General features: G+C 33.2%; 2 protein-coding genes across 2 annotated transcripts; both read right to left on the bottom strand.

The window, feature by feature from the left end:
• Positions 1-1,781: 1,781 nt before the first annotated feature.
• On the bottom strand, positions 1,782-6,683 carry LOC149490987 (ecotropic viral integration site 5 ortholog-like). Its single transcript, XM_089696489.1, has 3 exons — positions 6,545-6,683; positions 6,026-6,223; positions 1,782-2,808 (listed from the first exon to the last, which is right to left on the bottom strand). The coding sequence occupies exons 1-3, from the start codon at positions 6,563-6,565 to the stop codon at positions 2,659-2,661; spliced, it is 369 nt and encodes a 122-aa protein (XP_089552615.1). The 5' UTR covers positions 6,566-6,683; the 3' UTR covers positions 1,782-2,658.
• LOC149490986 (uncharacterized) lies at positions 6,643-19,600 on the bottom strand. The gene is made up of 5 exons (XM_089696499.1): positions 19,484-19,600; positions 14,954-15,171; positions 14,191-14,613; positions 13,773-13,944; positions 6,643-6,781 (listed from the first exon to the last, which is right to left on the bottom strand). The coding sequence occupies exons 3-5, from the start codon at positions 14,360-14,362 to the stop codon at positions 6,763-6,765; spliced, it is 363 nt and encodes a 120-aa protein (XP_089552625.1). The 5' UTR covers positions 14,363-14,613; positions 14,954-15,171; positions 19,484-19,600; the 3' UTR covers positions 6,643-6,762.
• Positions 19,601-20,006: the final 406 nt, after the last annotated feature.

The following is a 20,006-nucleotide window of genomic DNA, read 5'->3' as shown; positions in this document are numbered from 1 at the left end:
TTTATGAACAATAAAATCCACGTGTGTACGACATGCAAGTTTGACGTCCAGAATCACACCTAGGTCCCTTACTGAAGTAACAGCAGGTATAGATTCACTATTAATTTTATAATCAAAACAAATAATATTATTATTTCTATTACGGGTCAAACTTATTTTTTGGCATTTTTTTATATTAATTGATATTTTATTTAATTTATAATAGTCACTTAATCTATTAAGATCATCCTGAAGACATTGACAATCGTAAGAGGAAGTGACTTTTCTGAATATTTTTTTATCATCAGCATAAAGTAAGAAATTAGAATTTACAAAGCAGTTACCAATGTCGAATAAATAAATGTTATACAATAAGGGACCGAGATGCGATCCCTGCGGGACGCCCGAAGTAATATCAACAAAATCTGATTTAAACCCTCCTAGAATCACCGATTGACTGCGGTTCCTGATATAAGACTCTATCCATCTGAGAAGATCACCCCTGATACCCACCGCATAAAGCTTACGGATAAGAACATTATGACTTACTCTATCAAATGCCTTCTCGAAATCTGTGTAAATTACATCGACCTGTGCTCCTTCACTCATGTTGTTATTTGTGTAATGTGTTAAGTCTAATAAGTTAGTAGTAACGTTCCGTGATTTAATAAAACCGTGTTGTTGAGTAGGAATACATTTAAGTGTATGAGTGTAGATTTTTTGGTATACTACTTTTTCCAGCATTTTAGCAAATATATTAAGTAGTGATATGCCCCTATAGTTAGTTATATCTTTCTTCGAGTCTTTTTTAAATATATAGTATAAGTAACACAGTGATTACTTATCCTTGGCGGGGACTCTTGTTGATGGAATTTCACTTATTTCGATGATATTTTAATTATTTTGAAATAAAAATTGCGTCTGGCACCTATTTAACAACGAAAAAAACGTCTTGCAATAAAAAATGTATGTCTGATGGATCTATCTAAAGGCAAAAGATTAAAAATTACGCGTTAAAAAATGACTTTAAATTAAGGATATTTTCCTGTGCAGATAAGATGCGCACTAATAAACGCAACCACTGCGGCCAGCCAGACAGCCCGGACTATAACCGAAATAGCAAGAGGAACAGCATATCAAAGAACCAACTATACTAAAATTCTCTCTTGTCAACGTTGCTACCTCCTACACGATTAAGCAAACACTTATTTTATCGGTGCTTAAATTCAATCGGCTTAAAACAATTTCATATTCGAAAACTTAATACATATTCAGAAGTACAAGTCAAAGTGTTTAATTATTGTAGGAACTAGTTAAGCAATCACATATTTCATACGTACAAATAAATTTTGAAACCGTATCCACCGTATATAAGGAACCGGAGAGTATAGCCTCCTAAGGACCAATGGCCTCATATAAGTACATAAACACCATCACCATTACAACCCAAAGCACCAAAACGTTTTAACTAAATTACCAACCACCGTCCTCATCCGATGACAAAATCGAAAATTCGAAATATCTTAAAAAATACCGCGCTTTTCTGCCTATGATCACTGTGTAACGCGATTGGCTGAATTGAACTATTAGGTTTGGTAGGTAAATGGGTTATCCAATCACAGAATTTTAAAATACTTTAGTTCAAGTTTTTAAAATGGCTGGTCAACGTAACAGAGGTAAGTTAAATCGTTAATTATCATATTAATCTCTCACTTGATTTTCATTTGGTATTGAAAAATAAATAGTAAAAACAGTACAGGAACGTATTTTAATTAAATTTAACGTGAATTTTTATGTGATCATGTGAGAACATTGGTCGTTACTTACAACATTATTTTCATTTTTTTTGTACTCAGTTGAAGACATTGGTAGTCAATGACTATAAAACATTCAATTAGTTAATAATTTATTTTGTTGTTTTACAGTAATTTTGAGTATAATTGTCCTGTTTTATGATTATAATTTATTTAAACTGTCAACAGGAATTACTATTGCAATCAAAATAAACAGTTATCTTCCTTATTTTTTCAGTTATTCGTGACGATAATATCATCGATTTCCTAGCCGACTGACGGAGATTTTATTCCTAGTGATGAAGACTTAGGAGACCCACCATTTGTTTCCAAATCGATTTTTAGTTAGCTCATTGATATTTCAAGTTCCTAATATTGTACTTCCAATGTTTTTATTTCTTTTTTTAACATATGTTCAGATAGTTTAGATATTTTATTACCTAATATGTAGTAAACTTACACATTTAGAATTTAAGAAAAACTGTTTTTAATTCTTTTGTATACTTTTTAGAGGTTATTGTATGATCTCATATGTTATAACATAAGTAAATAAAAAAATCTACAAGTAAAACCTAATTTTAATAAAAAAATTTTTGGATTCACTTAGGTCTGATGTGATCACATGGGAACAAAATAAATCGAGTTTTTTTTTTCAGAAATGTATTCTATAAGCTATATTTTACACAGATAAAAAATCCCACAAGTAAATTTTAACTCTAACAATAAAAAAAACAAAAAAATATCATAAAAAAAACAAAAAAATATCATCATAAAAATATAACAGACCTGCCAGTCTGTTATATTTTTATGTACTCAGGTGAGAACAATGGGTGGTAATGCAGAATAGGATTTTTTTAGCTTGGTCCTTAGGAGGATAGAGATATCGCTACGTCTTGTTAGAGTGGAGGGAGGCGGAGGATTCCCTCCGCAGCACGAGCTTCAGTTTGTCGTCCTCCTCCAGGTCCTCGTCCAGTGACTCGCTCCTCGTGAGCGTGAGACCGAGTGCGCGCGCCTTCCACGCTTCTAGCCTCATGACCTGGAATTGTGTACATTGTAAACGATTAGTACGTTCTTTTGTACGCTACAACGTATGCGTGCGTACTGCGTATCTAAGTAATCGTATATGTATGTACGTTACTACGTGATAACTATGTATACGTTGTTATAGGTGCACACAGAAATTAGCGCATAACACTAGCTCATGTTACGTTGTTGGAAAACATATAACGCCATCTTGGCTCAAACTAGCTTATATTATAAAAACTAGGCAACACACAACACATTTAAATGTTTATTATTTAAAAATGGATTACTCACATATAAGACAATCGCAATTATTTTTCTTTACTTCTTATTACTTTTATACATAACTAGCGACTCGCCCCGGCTTCGCACGGGTGCAATGGCGGCCGGCCGTTACCGCCGCAAACGCTATGTCCCGCAATTTTTAAATCTTTAATATCTTCGAAAATATTCACTTAAATCATACGGTGTAAAGGGCCATATAGATCTATATTAAATGAACAATGTATTCAAGGTATTTAATTCGTTAAGGATTAATGCTGTATTGGTTAAAAAACTCGTAGGGTTCAGCCTGCGTTTGCAATGTAAGCGGAAAAAATGTAATTATTTACGACATCACATTAGAAACCTCAAAAATAACAGTACTTCTCCACTATTAAATGGGTGTTATCTATACTAATATTATAAAGCTGAAGAGTTTGTTTGTTTGTTTGTTTGAACGCGCTAATCTCGGGAACTACTGGTCCGATTTAAAAAATTCTTTCAGTGTTAGAAAGCTCATTTATCGAGGAAGGTTATAGGCTATATGTCATCACGCTACGACCAACAGGAGCGGAGCCACGGGGGTGAAACCGCGGGGAGCAGCTAGTTATACATATAAACCTTCCTCTTGAATCACTATTTATTAAAAAAAACCGCATCAAAATCCGTTGCGTAGTTTCAAAGATTTAAGCGTACAAAGGGACATAGGACAGAGAAAGCGACTTTGTTTTATACTATGTAGTGATAGTGATATAGAAAAACTGCATCTGTGAGTTATTTTTAATAATAAATATTGTTAATACTAACTACTAGACATATCACAAACAAAGCAATGCCAAACACTAACAAAAATACTATACAATAGTAGGGGAGCCCATAATGCTAAATGTGGATTTACTCGAGCGTCACGGGAACCTATTAGAATTGGTAGATTAGACCATAGCGAGAAAAAAAGGTCCTATAATGTTTTCACTTTTAGCGGTGGGGAAGGGTTTTTTATTTTTTTTTTTATTATTTAAAAAAGAAAAAAATTGGCTTGGAAATACTCAAGCGCGTTAGATATTGATATTTTACATGCTCCAGGACGTCACTGAAATAAAATATACATTAATCTGAATATTTAAGTGGCGATTTAATCGCTATGAAGAAAGGGTAAAAAATTAAAGTAATATTATTCGAGCGAGTCAGATTAATATATGGGGGGGGTTAATGACAATACAAGAAGTCCCCATTTCGCTAATCTGACGATTCGAGCTCAACCTTAGGGAATTATGGATTTTTCAAATTTTGATCCTGAGCGCCTGAGCGCACCCACCAACCATAACTGCTCATATTGACTAGAGGTACTAATGAATAGCTAAGGTACCTTCCCTTATAGTAATCTGACGCGCTCGAGTAAATCCCAAAATCCCCTCTTGGGCTCCCCTACTACAAGAAGGTATATTAAGATATAGTAGTTAATTTGGTTTAAATAATTTAATATTGTTTTAAGATATTCTTATATATTATAATTATGTTAAAGTTATTGCGACATAAATAACTTCTATATTATTACGATAATAAAAGGATTTTAAGAAACGCTTAATGATGATAAAATATAATTTGAAGAGTTGTAGAGATACGCCCATCTTAACCATTGTATATTTTATTTGCAATCTGAAACTGGTCTTGAAATCTGATGCTGATTCGAGGACCATAACGACAACATAAAGATGAAAAATGAATACGGTTGTCATTTTAGCAAAACACGTGCATTTTCTATCTAAACATAATATAGGACGAATTTGTTACAAATGTACATAAACAATAAGCCACTACAAAACACTATAAACGTCGAATAAGCAAGGAAAAAGAAATAAGCATGCTGCTATTCTAAAGTATACACTATCACTACTTCTTGGGACACCCAAATTATTATGTACAAGGCAATTGCAAGGCTTTCAAAGGGTATTTCAATATTAAAATATACAGAAATATAGAGATTGCCTCTATCAAACCTACATTGAGTATTGTGTGCATGTACCTACCCTCAAATGACAGTCGAAAGTGATAAAGACTATTTGAGAGAATGTGTACTTTTACATCTTTTGACGAGAAATGCAACACTATCATTTATTACATGCTCGAAGTTATTTGAGTAACACGAAAAGGTCTCAACCGTGCATAATATTATATTATACTGAATTCAATGATAATAAATTGGGAGCTAGATTTTTAAGATAAACTAGGCTGCGTTAACATTTTCTTTCATATTTATTTTGTATGGGTTGGGCAGTGCATTCGTGCATGGATACAGTATAACCTCGAAATGGAGAATTTACTACATTTGGAAATTTATATTCATTTAGTTTTATATACATATATTCATTTTATCAATATATAAGCTAAAATATATTAATATTTGAGTTATTATTTACTCTTTAATAAAACTATACATGGGAAACTTATTACATATATATCTATACATCTAATATGTACTTATTTAGATGTTTTTTTTTCACTATCAAATCACAGAATCACCAATGCACACTTGAACGTGGAATATTGTAATAAATAACACAATAATGATAATGCGATAAAGCAATTATCGGTTACTATCTCGTAATTATGATTTGTATGATAAGCTGTAAGTATAAGTGTGAAATTGACTGAAGCATCTGGACATCTGGATTTGAGACAAAAAAGAGGGTGATAGAATGAACTAAAAGTACATTGTTTATTATTCAGGATAAATTCATGGTTGTTTTGACGGTAAAAAAAGCTGCTAGATTGTCAAGATGTGTAATTTGACACCTGACAATACATTAATTTGACACCTGACAATAGTACCTAACTTAAGTAAGCAACTACTTAAGATATATATATGACCCATAATTCTGACTTTTATCTTAATGTCCCATGTCCTTTATAAAAATAATTTCCTTTATGTTTTAATTGCTGTCTATATAACACATTAAAAGATGATTTACCTGCATCAACTGCTGTTGATGGCCAACAATGTACCCGGACCCTTGGCAGTACCCAACTTCCCTATCGTGCAGCGAATACGCCTTCATTACGTTGAACAGAGACTCCTGTCCCAAGCCATCTTTCTCTTTGAAGAAATCGTGCTCCGGATACGTGCGTGCTATGTCTCGACGTATCACCTGCTCGCACGCTGATTTGGCCTGTTTAATTAAATTATATAGATTTAAAAAAAACATGCTTTAATAAGATAAACTCATTAAATTATTGTATCGTCACCGATTCTCGATAGATGTACAAAGTTTGAATTAAATCTGTCCATTGAAAGTGGATCAGTAGATTCTATTAACTTTTAAAGGAGTCGGTTACAAACAAACATACAGCTAATATAAACGTGTTAAAAATAGTAAAAAATAGACATTTAAGATGGTTGTGTTTTGCTATTTACTTTTATCTATTCAATCATTATAACGCACAACATCAAAGCAAGACCTTCGGAATATCAGATCAAGATACATAATTACCTTAATACATATACGAAGCATATAACTTCTTCTCTGGCGAGGAGTCCACTCCCGCCAGCAACTGCCACACGATGCCTCTAAAATGATGTGGCACTCCCTGCCTCACGAGATCACGCACGAACTGGTTGCGTCTCCTCCACTCTGTCTCCCAGTTGGTGACCAGCCGGCCCCAGAGGCCCCAGAGATCCTCCTCTCCATTGCTCCCAACTCTGGGCTCTTCATGGCTTGAACTCGTCGCTTTAATGGGTCGTAAAATATAGGTATAGTTTATGTTATTTATGTCGATAAAAACTGATTGAAGTAAGTAATCGCAATTTTCAGGAAAGAAAATATAATAATTATATCAGAAGAAAATCAACTTTCAAACACTTAAGAACAATAAAAATATATTATTTTTTTATGTACAAGTCAGTTCTTTAAAGAAACGAATCTTCAATGGCGGCGCTTATCATTCCCTCTCGCTCACACACGGCCGTACGGTATGCAAAAAAAAATGGAAAAATAAAATCACTAAAATGTATTTGATTTTCCCTATAATAGTTTTTATCATAAATTTACAATGACAATTATGCATTTGCGAAAGTAAATAATGTTTTATTGGAATTTGACAAAATATGTTCTTTGGGAAAAGTTGTTCAGTTTTATGGGCTCATTACAAATATTATGGGTATTTTGTTACATTCTGTATACGTAAATACGATAATTCATATAAATACACAAATACCATAACAAAAAAGTTTGTCAACAAACAATTTGAAATAATTAATAAAATAATTATCCATTTACGTTATTTTTATTTTCTTTTTTGCTGATCCTACCATCTGTCAAAGTCAGCTTTGGCCGCCATTGAAGATTCGTTTCTTTATTGAACTGCCTAATACATATAAATTTAGAGAGCAGGGCCATATATCAGTCCAAGACACAAGCAAGAGCAAAAACATGACAACATGTGTATGTTCCAATCCGTACGGATTTAGAATAGTAACTAGAAAACTTATTTGATGGGAACTAAGGCATTTCAATTAAAACAACTTCATACCTAAGACATTATTTTATAATAAATAATAACATTAGATATATAAAATTCAAGCACACTAGCTTCACACTAGTATTAAACCCGTAGTTATTGTCACTCATGCGTCATGCATCATCAATACATCAACATTCAACAATCACTAGGTAGGTACATTTCTTATATCTTTATAAATGGACTAGCTAAAAAACCCGGCTTCGCCCGGGAGTTGATATGAGATGACGTGGTAGAGTCAAAATAAAAAAATAAACTATGACGTAAAAAGTAAAAAAAAGTTTATTGAAAACGTTTTCTCATTATTTACAATACTTGTTTAATGTTTATAAACAACATTTTTCATTTTATTGTCCAGAGTATATATACATAAATTTTTCGGATTTCCTACTCTTGAGTAAGCTACTTATAGCTGACCGTGAGAGAAGCAGGATTCTTTGAGGTCAATGCCACAATATTTTAAAGTTTGTCCTTGCGCTTTGTAAAACTAAAGGCTAATTTTATTGGAAACTGCAGTCTTTTAAATTGAAATGGCAATTCCGAAGAGATCAGAGGTATTCTAGGTATAAATACTGTTTGTCCTTTGGTCTTTCCAGAAATAAGTTCAGCTTCAATGATATTATTCGATAGCTGTTTTACGATCATTCTAGTTCCATTACATAATTTTGGGGAGTTGAGATTTTTGAGTAGTAGGTATGATTGGAGTTCCAATTTTCAGACGAAGGCAGTGTAATGGCATTCCTGGTACTTGTAAAGAGTTTAGAAATTCAGTGGGGAAGTTGACACTTTCTTCAATAGATACCATCGTGTCGATCGATTTATATATTTTCTCTTCACCAGGTATTTTTTTTAGAATATTAAAATTGATATCGTCAACAATATTATTTTTAGTGGCCAAAATTGCTCTTTAAAATAACCACTCTGCATTAGTATAGTTCTGAATAATATTTGGATAAATTTTGTCGATTAGTTCGTCTTCAGTAGTGGCTATATTACAGAAATCACTATTAAGTTCAATTAAAAGCGCGAAATTTAAAAACCTAATTTTTTTAATGTTTTGAGAACTAATTTGGATAACTAAAATTATGTCGCTTTAACTCCAAAATATCTATACTAATATTATAAATGCGAAAGTAACTCTGTCTGTCTGTCTGTTACTCAATCACGCCTAAACTACTGAACCAATTTGTATGAAATTTGGTATAGAGATATTTTGATACCCGAGAAAGGACATAGGCTACCTTTTATTGCGAAATAATATGTACCACGGGCGAAGCCGGGGCGGACCTCTAGTAACTTATAAGTTAGCTAATGACGTATAAATTCACAAAATTTAATAACTTTATTATAGCAACAAATTAAATTTAAGACTTTATTGAAATTGGAATTTTAAATTTCGTGTCACTACTACACATGCTACAATTGCTCGCAACGCTTTTGGAAATGCAACATAAACAATCGTTGTCCTGAATGAAGTTCAAATATTCGATAACAGATGACGCCACTATGTAGGGTTGGAAAGTTCCTTATATCTTTAAAAACACGCCCTTTAGATTAAAACGGGAACTTTCTAGCTTCTGTAGTGGTAGCGTATGTAGTAAAGGCGCGAAATTTAAAAACCTAAATTTTTAAATGTTTTGAGAACTAATTTGGATAACTAAAATTATGTCGCTTTAACTCCAAAATATACGTTAAATAATGACGTATAAATACACAAAATTTAAATTTAAGATTTTATTCAAATTTGAATTTTAAATTTCGCGCCACTTCTACACATGCTGCAATGACTCACAAGTGTCACAACTATGGAGACTATACACTTAAGACTATAATTGGAGTGTATAGTCTCCGAAGTTCAAATATTCGATAACAGATGGCGCCACTGCACTTAATTTCCAAGTTGAAGGGTCGGAAAGTCCCTTATATCTTTAAAAACATGCCCTTTAGATTAAAACGGGAACTTTCTTGTTCGAGGGGGGATAAAGGGGTATCACACCACATAAGTCCCTTTATCGTGTCGGGACTCCTTTTTAAGTTTTATCGGCACGCACATTTTATCGACTTAGTTTTATTATATACTAGCTAAAAAACCCGGCTTCGCCCGGGAGTTGATATGAGATGACGTGGTAGAGTCGAAATAAAAAAATAAACTATGACGTAAAAAGTAAAAAAAAAATTTATTGAAAACGTTTTCTCATTATTTACAATACTTGTTTATAAACAACATTTTTCATTTTATTGTCCGGAGTATATATACATAAATTTTTCGGATTTCCTACTCTTGAAGCAAGCTACATATAGCTGACCGTGAGAGAAGCAGGATTCTTTGAGGTTAATGCCACAATATTTTAAAGTTTGTCCTTGCGCTTTGTTAATTGTAAAACTAAAGGTTAATTTTATTGGAAACTACAGTCTTTTAAATTGAAATGGCAATTCCGAAGAGATCAGTGGTATTCTAGGTATAAATACTGTCTGTCCTTTGGTCTTTCCAGAAATAAGTTCAGCTTCAATGATATTATTCGATAGCTGTTTTACGATCATTCTAGTTCCATTACATAATTTTGGGGAGTTGAGATTTCTGAGTAGTATGATTGGAGTTCCAATTTTCAGACGAAGGCAGTGTAATGGCATTCCTGGTACTTGTAAAGAGTTTAGAAATTCAGTGAGGAAGTTGACACTTTCTTCAATAGATACCATCGTGTCGATCGATTTATATATTTTCTCTTCATCAGGTATTTTCTTCAGAATATTAAAATTGATATCGTCAACAATATTATTTTTAGTGGCCAAAATTGCTCTTTGAAATAACCACTCTGCATTAGTATAGTTCTGAATAATATTTGGATAAATTTTGTCGATTAGTTCGTCTTCAGTAGTGGCTATATTACAGAAATCACTGTTAAGTTCAATGAGGCCGGTCGTTTGGTCAGTAGGATATGTACCTTCGCCGATTTGTAAAAGTATTTTAGCAAATTGTGCTGTTGTTTCATCTCTTGATAATTCAACTCTCATGTTTTTTGTTAATTGCAGTATTTGGACTTGTAGCCAGAGATGTGATTTTTTCAAGCATGCATTGATATCGTCTTCTCATGTTGTCTTGGGAATAACTGGAAGTGTTTGTCGAAAATCTCCTGAGAGTATGAGTAGAGCTCCTCCCATTATTTCAGAGTTTTTTCGCAATTCTTGTAATGTTCTGTCCATGGCTTCTATAAATTTTTTATGGGCCATGGTGCATTCATCCCAGATGAAAATTTTAGCTTGTTTTAGAATTTACCACGTCCAGATTTTCCTGAAATTTTACATACCGGGAATTGTTGTTCGGCTATATTCAATGGTAGTTGTAAGGCAGAATGGGCAGATCGTCCTCCTTCCATAAGTGTGGCTGCAATGCCAGATGATGCTAGTGCCAGTGCGATGAGTTTTTTAGCACGTATTTCCGCCAGTATTAGATTTATGAGAAACGTTTTACCGGTGCCTCCTGGTGCGTCCAAGTAAATAATTCCACCAATATCGTTATTTATCCGGCTCATTATAACGTCGTAAACTTTTTTTTTTATTGTCATTGAGAGTTGTGAGCATTGTATTCAAGTAGTTGATTGATGTTGTAACTTTTTTCCTTCATAATTTCGTAGTTTAGCACACTAAAAGCATTTCTTTGTGGTGCTGGCATTCCAAGTTCTACTTAGGCTTGATTATTTATTGCTAAACATTTATCTTCTAAGCGAATGAGTGTTTCATTGAAGATCTCGTCATTGAATTCTATAGTCAGTTCAGGATTAGCTTGTCGGACTTGGTACAATATATCATCACTCATACTCCTTTTGAAAGAGTCCCATAGCTGTTTTGGGTTTGATGGGTTACATGTTGTTAATATTATAGGGAAATTTCACGAAAAAAACCCACAAATAACTTATTTCTATTTCGTTTCAAAATCGAGAGTTAATTAAACACACTATTAAAAATACTCACACGTGATACTTCTAAATAAAGGCTCACAGATAACTTCTCTTATTTTCGTTTTGAAATCGCTCGTTTCGCTGTTCAAATTAAACTAACTCTGGTGAGCGACACCGGGCTCTTATATATTCAGAGAGCTAGGCTCTAGAATATTCGAGAAAATTTGAAAATATTTTCTCTCTCACACCTTCTAGAGTATTCTGGTCACTATCGTCCGCCATAATAAAAGGTTCTATAGCGGTAGCATTTGTACTAAAAGCGCGAAATTTTAAAACCTAAATTTTTTAAGGTTTTGAGAACTAATTTGGATAACTAAAATTATGTCGCTTTAACTCCAAAATATAAGTTAGCTAATGACGTACAAATACACAAAATTTAATAACTTTATTATAGCAACAAATTAAATTTAAGACTTTATTGAAATTTGCTCGCAACGCTTTTGGAAATGCAACCCAAACAATCGTTGTCCTGAATGAAGTTCAAATATTCGATAACAGATGGCGCCACTATGTAGGGTTGGAAAGTTCCTTATATCTTTAGAAACACGCCCTTAGATTAAAACGGGAACTTTCTAGCTTCTGTAGCGGTAGCGTATGTAGTAAAGGCGCGAAATTTAAAAACCTAAATTTTTTAATACTTTGAGAATTAATTTGGATAACTAAAATTATGTCGCTTTAACTCCAAAATATACGTTAAATAATGACGTATAAATACACAAAATTTAAATTTAAGATTTTATTGAAATTGGAATTTTAAATTTCGCGCCACTACTACACATGCTGCAATGGCTCACAACTATGGAGACTACACACTATGTCTATTGGAGTGTAATATAGTCTCCGAAGTTCAAATATTCGATAACAGATGGCGCCACTGCACTTAATTTCCAAGTTGAAGGGTCGGAAAGTCCCTTATATCTTTAAAAACATGCCCTTTAGATTAAAACGGGAACTTTCTTGTTCGAGGGGGGATAAAGGGCTATCACACCACATAAGTCCCTTTATCGTGTCGGGACTCCTTTTTAAGTTTTATCGGCACGCACATTTTATCGACTTAGTTTTATTATATATATAGATATAGATATAGATGAATCAGGATTCGCTTTCATAATAAGACTAATCAATTCAAATAATATCCTTAAGAGTTAAAATAGACGATAGGCAATTTTTAGTATAACCTTATTAAAACTTCACTCAACAGTCAAACAACAAACAACAAATCACTCATCACGCACATTAGTTACTCTGTCTACGCACAATAATTAATAATATGACATTAACAATTGCCAGCCACCTTATGTGGAGGAAGGAAGGTGGAATTCCTCCATCGAAAAAGGGAGGATCCTCGACCAGTCAACTTGACTGGCCGGCCGTTAAGGCCCCAATGGATGATGTCGGAAAGTTGTATATGTATATGCTCTGTAGCGAAAACATTTCGCTTGCGCGATTCAGAGCGAGGTGTCGCTACACCTTATATAAATAAAAATGTTATAATTATTATTGATTAAGTACAATTAAGTAAAATATGTTTTTATTTTATAGAATGACCTAAATAAATTAAGATGTGTGTTAAAAAAGTTAAGTTTTGCTTCTGATTTTTAGAGCATTTGAATTCAATAAAACTAAAAATGAAAAATAAACATTCATTCGTATTAATCTATATATTTGACTATTTTACTCCTGACAACACTGACATCTCTGCTTGATAAGACCGGTAGTGAACGAATTTCTTTTTTCAAAGATTTGTTTTCCCACAGAATCAGAAGTCAATATCTTACAAATAATTATTAAAATTAACATAATGAATTTTAAATATATTATTTTTTTCTGTAACAGTTAGGCCCAGTTTCGCCATTCTCCTTTCTTAGTTGAGATCAATATCACTCATAAATGAATGAAAAGTTTAACTAAATTTTATAATTTCGTAAATAAAGTATAAGGTGAAGACAAATATTTCTCCAACAACAATAACTGCAACTTTATAAAAATAATGAAAACCTTGTAGCTTTTCATCTCTCCTAGTAAATAGAATAAGAGCCGGCGCTTGTTGCTATTTGATTTCGAATTCTATTTTAATAAGATAAATGTCGATAATAGTTTAACAATGGAAAATGCGCGGCGCTGCGCCTCGCCATATCTGCGCCGGCCCTAAAGCTTTACGCCAACTGTAGTACACAAAAAACCTGTTAGAGTTTTAACGGACTGTCTGTCTACTGCAATCTCGGGTATTGATCTAAAATCTTACCAGAAGCCAAGGAAGGATATTTGCGACGACGTGTCCGAGTTCTTCCTACTATGCACCGCGGTCAGCGAGGGGCACTTGGCGTCCGCCTCGATCTTCTTGTTCTCTGCCTCCAGCTTGGCGAGCAGCGCCCGGTCGGGCGTTGGCAGGATGTCCGAAACGGTCTCAGGGATATCTGAGGATACGGATCGGGTTTACGATGCGACGCGACGTCTTAATGCAGTACTATTTGTGATGATGGTTGAACGACCATTACAGTTCTGTATTTTCTCACACTGGAATAAGCACTGCTTTAAGACGTCGACGGATTGTGAATTTGATTGTGTAGAATAGTAATCTACGTTAAATTTTCAAGCTTATACACATGAAAGTAACAAGACAATACAAAAAGATATTCATAAAAACTTATCGTTCGAATTACCTGTATTGTTCATAGCAACAAGTGCATTTGAATCGAAACGTTTCGTTGATTGATTTTGAGTAGTCGAATACTTTAAAGATTTATTCATGCTAGAAAAATGTGTATCTCGTAATAAGGCTTGGCATTTAGAACGCATAAAACCCCTTAATTGATCATAAGACGGCAACTCCATGTTAGAATATTTTTCCTCAAAATCGCGGCGTAAATTCGGTTTAGTTTAGTTTTGAATTACGTTGAAGAGAGACTTCTGTCCCAAGCCATCTTTCTCTTTGAAGAAGTCGTGCTCCAGATACGTGCGAGCTATGTCTTCATTACGTTGAAGAGAGACTTCTGTCCCAAGCCATCTTTCTCTTTGAAGAAATCGTGCTCCGGATACGTGCGTGCTATGTCTCGACGTATCACCTGCTCGCACGCTGATTTGGCCTGTTTAATTAAATTATATAGACTTTAAAAAAACATGCTTTAATAAGATAAACTCATTAAATTATTGTATCGTCACCGATTCTCGATAGATGTACAAAGTTTGAATTATATCTGTCCGTTGAATGTGGATCAGTAGATTCAATTAACTTTTAAAGGAGTCGGTTACAAACAAACATACAGCTTATATAAGAGTGTTAAAAATAGTAAAAAATATAAATTTAAGATGGTTGTGTTTCGCTATTTACTTTTATCTATTCAATCATTATAACGCACAACATCAAAGCAAGACCTTCGGAATATCAGATCAAGATACATAATTACCTTAATATACGAAGCATACCTATAACTTCTTCTCTGGCGAGGAGTCCACTCCCGCCAGCAACTGCCACACGATGCCTCTAAAATGATGTGGCACTCCCTGCCTCACGAGATCACGCACGAACTGGTTGCGTCTCCTCCACTCTGTCTCCCAGTTGGTGACCAGCCGGCCCCAGAGGCCCCAGAGATCCTCCTCTCCATTGCTCCCAACTCTGGGCTCTTCATGGCTTGAACTCGTCGCTTTAATGGTCGTAAAATATAGGTATAGTTTATGTAATTTATGTCGATAAAAACTGATTGAAGTAATCGCAATTTTCAAGAAAGAAAATATAATAATTATATTAGAAGAAAATCAACTTTCAAACACTTAAGAACAATAAAAATATATTATTTTTTTATGTAGGTACATATAAATTTAGAGAGCAGGGCCATATCAGTCCAAGACACAAGCAAGAGCAAAAACATGACAACATTTGTATGTTCCAATCCGTACGGATTTAGAATACCTAGTACCTAGAAAACTTATTTGATGGGATTTCAATTAAAACAACTTCATACCTAAGACATTATTAATAAATAATACCATTAGATATATAAAATTCAAGCACACTAGTATTAAACCCGTAGTTATTGTCACTCATGCATCATCAATACATCAACATTCAACAATCACTAGGTAGGTACATTTCTTATACTATTATCTTTATAAATGGATGAATCAGGATTCGCTTTCATATTAGGCAATTTTTAATATAACCTTATTAAAACTTCACTCAACAGTCAAACAACAAACAACAAATCACTCATCACTGGCACTGTATTAGTTTCTCTGTCTACGCACAATAATATTAATATGACATTTACAATTGCCAGCTACCTTATGGTGGAACTTGTGTGGAACGCATAAAACCCCTTAATTGATCATAAGACGGCAACTCCATGTTAGAATATTTTTCCTCAAAATCGCGGCCAGTGGGTCGACACTTAGAACATCGTTTTGGTTAGGCTTCCATTATCAAGCAATTTTAAACTTCATTCAATTGACATAGAGTTCAAATTATTTTGTACTTTTCCAAGACCTAAGGTCAAGTCTGGCTTGCCAACATTTAGAAAAAATAAAAATATTTCTTATGTTGGCCTCTCCGATGTAATCATATAATAAAAGATTTAATATTTTAGTTTTAATTATTTATTATTATTTCTTCTTTTTTTTAAACCTTATATTTGTACATTTTAATTTTAAGCTAGTACATTAATAAATTATTTCTTTCTTTCTTCAATTTCTTGTCAATGGTTAAGACTTAAGCATAGACAACGTCTTGATGTTGATTTGTTGTTTGAAATTTGAATTCAAAATGGCGTTTTATTTTATTGTTTTGGTGGATGATAAACAAAGTTTGTTCTTCGTATATCGTAAATTTTGTTATTTACCTAATCAGTTAATGTACAGTACATTTTTTAATTTGTAATATTTCTGCCAAAAGTGAAAAAAGAAGAAAAAGTGTTATAAGTATTGTGTAAACAATGTTAAAATCTTTGTGTGTAATAATTATTGTGATTTGTGACTAAATATTTGCAATATGTACCCAATTACTGTTCTATAAGGAAGATAACATAATAATTACATAACAATTTATGAGAAAACATCTCTAACATGTTCTGGCTGTAGAATCAATTGGAGGAGATAATATTATTATGTCCAAAGAAAACAACGGCTTCTTCATATACAATTCCAATATGGCGATCCGAACGGCAACGATATATTGGTATCGAAATTTAGAACGAGATTTAATAGAAATCCCGCAAAATATTTCAAGGAAAAGTATAAAATGTGAATCTAGTTGTATTCACATAATATTTAAGCCGAATTTAGTCCTACATGCCTAAATAAAGATATTCAGTAAAATTCAAATGGAATTATCCATTTTTGCTGATAATAGTGTGTTTTAATATTATATAAAAATGTTATTATATAATTAATATGTATTATAATAAACTTATTGATCTACATTGTTGTTTTATTTGTAATTTCCTATAAATTTGAATATATGGATGAGTATTAGTAGTGTTGTTACCCAGCATCGATAATTTTATCGATATCGATATGAAGTTTTATCGATACTAGCACTCATAAAGATACATCACTAGCAACGTCTACTTTTTAAATGTTGGCAGCAATTTGACGTAAATTTTTCATAGGTTGGTATATAAGATTTGACCTAAGTAATACATGCATATGTGTGCGTGAGCTCGAAATCGAAGTACTGAGTGCCGTCTCTTACTATATTACTTGCTCTGTGATCGCGGCGTAAATTCCTGTCTAATAGGCATGACGACAGTATCCATAAATGATCGTATTAGTGTTTTTAAGGGAAAATGTATAATAAATAAATTAAATATAGCGACTTAGAAATCTTAAAAACATTAAGATTAATGAGATTATCAATAAAATAAAACATTGAAATTCTGAAGTTCGCCATTTTGACTAAAACACGCGTGACGTCACGCATAAGTAAACAACTCACGTCAGATGTATTTTGTTGTTATGAATATGTTGAGAATACGCATTTTTATTTATTTTCTATTGTTTCACGTATGCTTTATCGACTCAGAACAGAAATATAATTGCGAATTCACGAATACATGGTTCGGGATTCTCCGCGCCAACTTTATACAATAATTTCTTATTATTTTTTCGCTTGAAATAATTACTAACACATTTTTGAGCATTATTTTTATGTGGATTCACACTGCAATACTGCACACCACTTATAAACTTTGTAATTCGTTTCTATAACACATATTAAATAAAGACTTTTTTAATTTTCTTCGCAATGCGTACAAATAATTACGTATTTACCAAAGTTTGACGTCACGCCTACGCCATGACACCTGCGAGCTGTTTTGGCACAGATATTAAATATTTTTTGAAAAATGGCTTTAATCTTCGTTAAATTTAAGTATATTACCGAAATATAGGGTTTTTCTTGTATAGTAAACGTATACACACATTATGGAAGAGAATTTCAAAATCTTTCGTCATGCCTATTTTGATAAAATATGGTAAACTAAAACGAAATCCCAACGATCTATCGGTAACTCAATAGATTTTAAAATATTTAAATTTTCATCGAATAAGTCGAGTGACTTTTGAAACTCAGTTGCGTTGTTATGCTTATGCATGAAGTTAGTGTTTAAAATATCTTGCCAACAAGTAAAAGCTAGTGTTCGTTTACATTTATATAGCGATTTATAAGAGCTTCATACGCGTCGCGATAATATTCGTGAGTCATAGGGAACGCCTTAACCACTAAAAATTAACTCTAGTGATAAACGTTTCTCTTCTAAGATTCTATGTACATATCTAAAAAAATGTATACTTATTAAAGTTTAAATTTAATATAATGAATAGAAAAAGTAATAATTATAAAATAATAATAATAATAAATATATTAAAGTTTCGAATATGATAAAGGGCATGGTTGTTTTAATTTGTTTATTTTACAATCAGGTTTTTTGGAAAAAAATCATGAACTGAGGTCGATTTTTGGACTTTAAAGTTTAAACTAAAACGCTAAGTCAATATAACGTCAATTATTGTAGTGTTTTTACAGTGTGTTTATGAAATTGAAACACAGGGCATGGTGGTTTTAAATTTTGATTCCATATCCAAATATATTTTTAATAATTTTTATACGTACTTTTACTACGGTAGATTCGCGCCGGTCCCCCGATGTCGCCTTGTAAATCACCTAGCAAGGTCGCTAGCCCCTATTAAGGCCTTTATCTTCCATGTAATTTTTCAAATAATGAAATAAAATGAAACAATGAAAATATTATTTCACCTTTATGGTACGTACCATATGAAGTTAAGGATGAAAATCGCGTGAAACGGTAATGTGAATGAATACAGATTATAATTTGCAATAACAAGTTATGTACCTATCTATGATGATGCGCTGCGCGGGCCGCTAGAATGTTCGACGTTCGATTTTCAATTTACCCCCGCGAGTATTAATATAAAATAAAATCATTTTATATTAGGATTTAACCTAATACATATTACGTTTTAATATTAGTTATGTGGTTAGGATAAACTGTAACGAGAATGAATTATCTTTTGGAATGTGAAATTACTATAGGCCGATGTAAAATAATTTAAGCACCGATGAAATATGTGATTGCTTATCTAGTTCCTACAATAATTAAACACTTTGTCTTGTACTTCTGAATATGTATTAAGTTTTAGAATATGAAATTGTTTTAAGGCGATTGAATTTAAGCACCGATAACGTGTATGCTTAAATAGATCGGAACGGATACGAACGAAGATACGAACGGATTTGATTTTCGATTATGAATAACGTGTGACCAATACCATAAGCTTTAAATATGATAATTGATACGCAAATTCCACCAGGCACCAGGAAATAATGAAGAATCGCACCAAGCCGAAATAGCGGGTGGCTTCTACTACATTAGGGAAAATTACGTTTTAACACAAAATATCGATGTTCAGTAATAGTGAGCAGCAAAACAATGCACCACGTACCTTAGAGATGCTGCAGCACTCGATGAATTTATGCCACGTGTTTTCAAGGGCTCATCTGCCGTGCGCAAGCGCCGACGCACGGCAGATGAGCGACCCAGTCGAAGGCGGAAGTACAAGTGAACTGTGAAGTAGTAAGTACACTGTACAAGTCTTGTCGGACCATCGTCGGACGGCCGTCCGGTCCCCGTGGTGCATGACAGTTACAAACTCTATGGTCACAAAATAGTTTGACAACCCTTGTTAGTTGTTTGCATACTCTATGCCAAACATCGTTAATAGACAACACGATCAATTAAAGTCCATTTCAAGAAAGAAGTCCCGCGGACAATTATGGAACTAATTTAACAGATGGGGAGATCGGCTAATACATTACATATATCAATGTTTTTTATCTAAATATTCGAGTCGTAGTAGTTTATAAAATGAAATTAAATGAACGATACATAATTTTCCCCACAAATTTCCCCACATTTAACCCTTCCAACATTATTACGCGCGCATACAGCGCTGCGTCTGCGGGACT

This window comes from Colias philodice, chromosome 1 (genome assembly GCF_061535455.1).
Source record: "Colias philodice isolate Cphi_HAF_F1 chromosome 1, ilColPhil1 Martin Lab GWU primary, whole genome shotgun sequence".
Lineage (NCBI taxonomy): Eukaryota > Metazoa > Arthropoda > Insecta > Lepidoptera > Pieridae > Colias > Colias philodice.
This window is presented reverse-complemented; position numbering and strand designations above follow the sequence as displayed.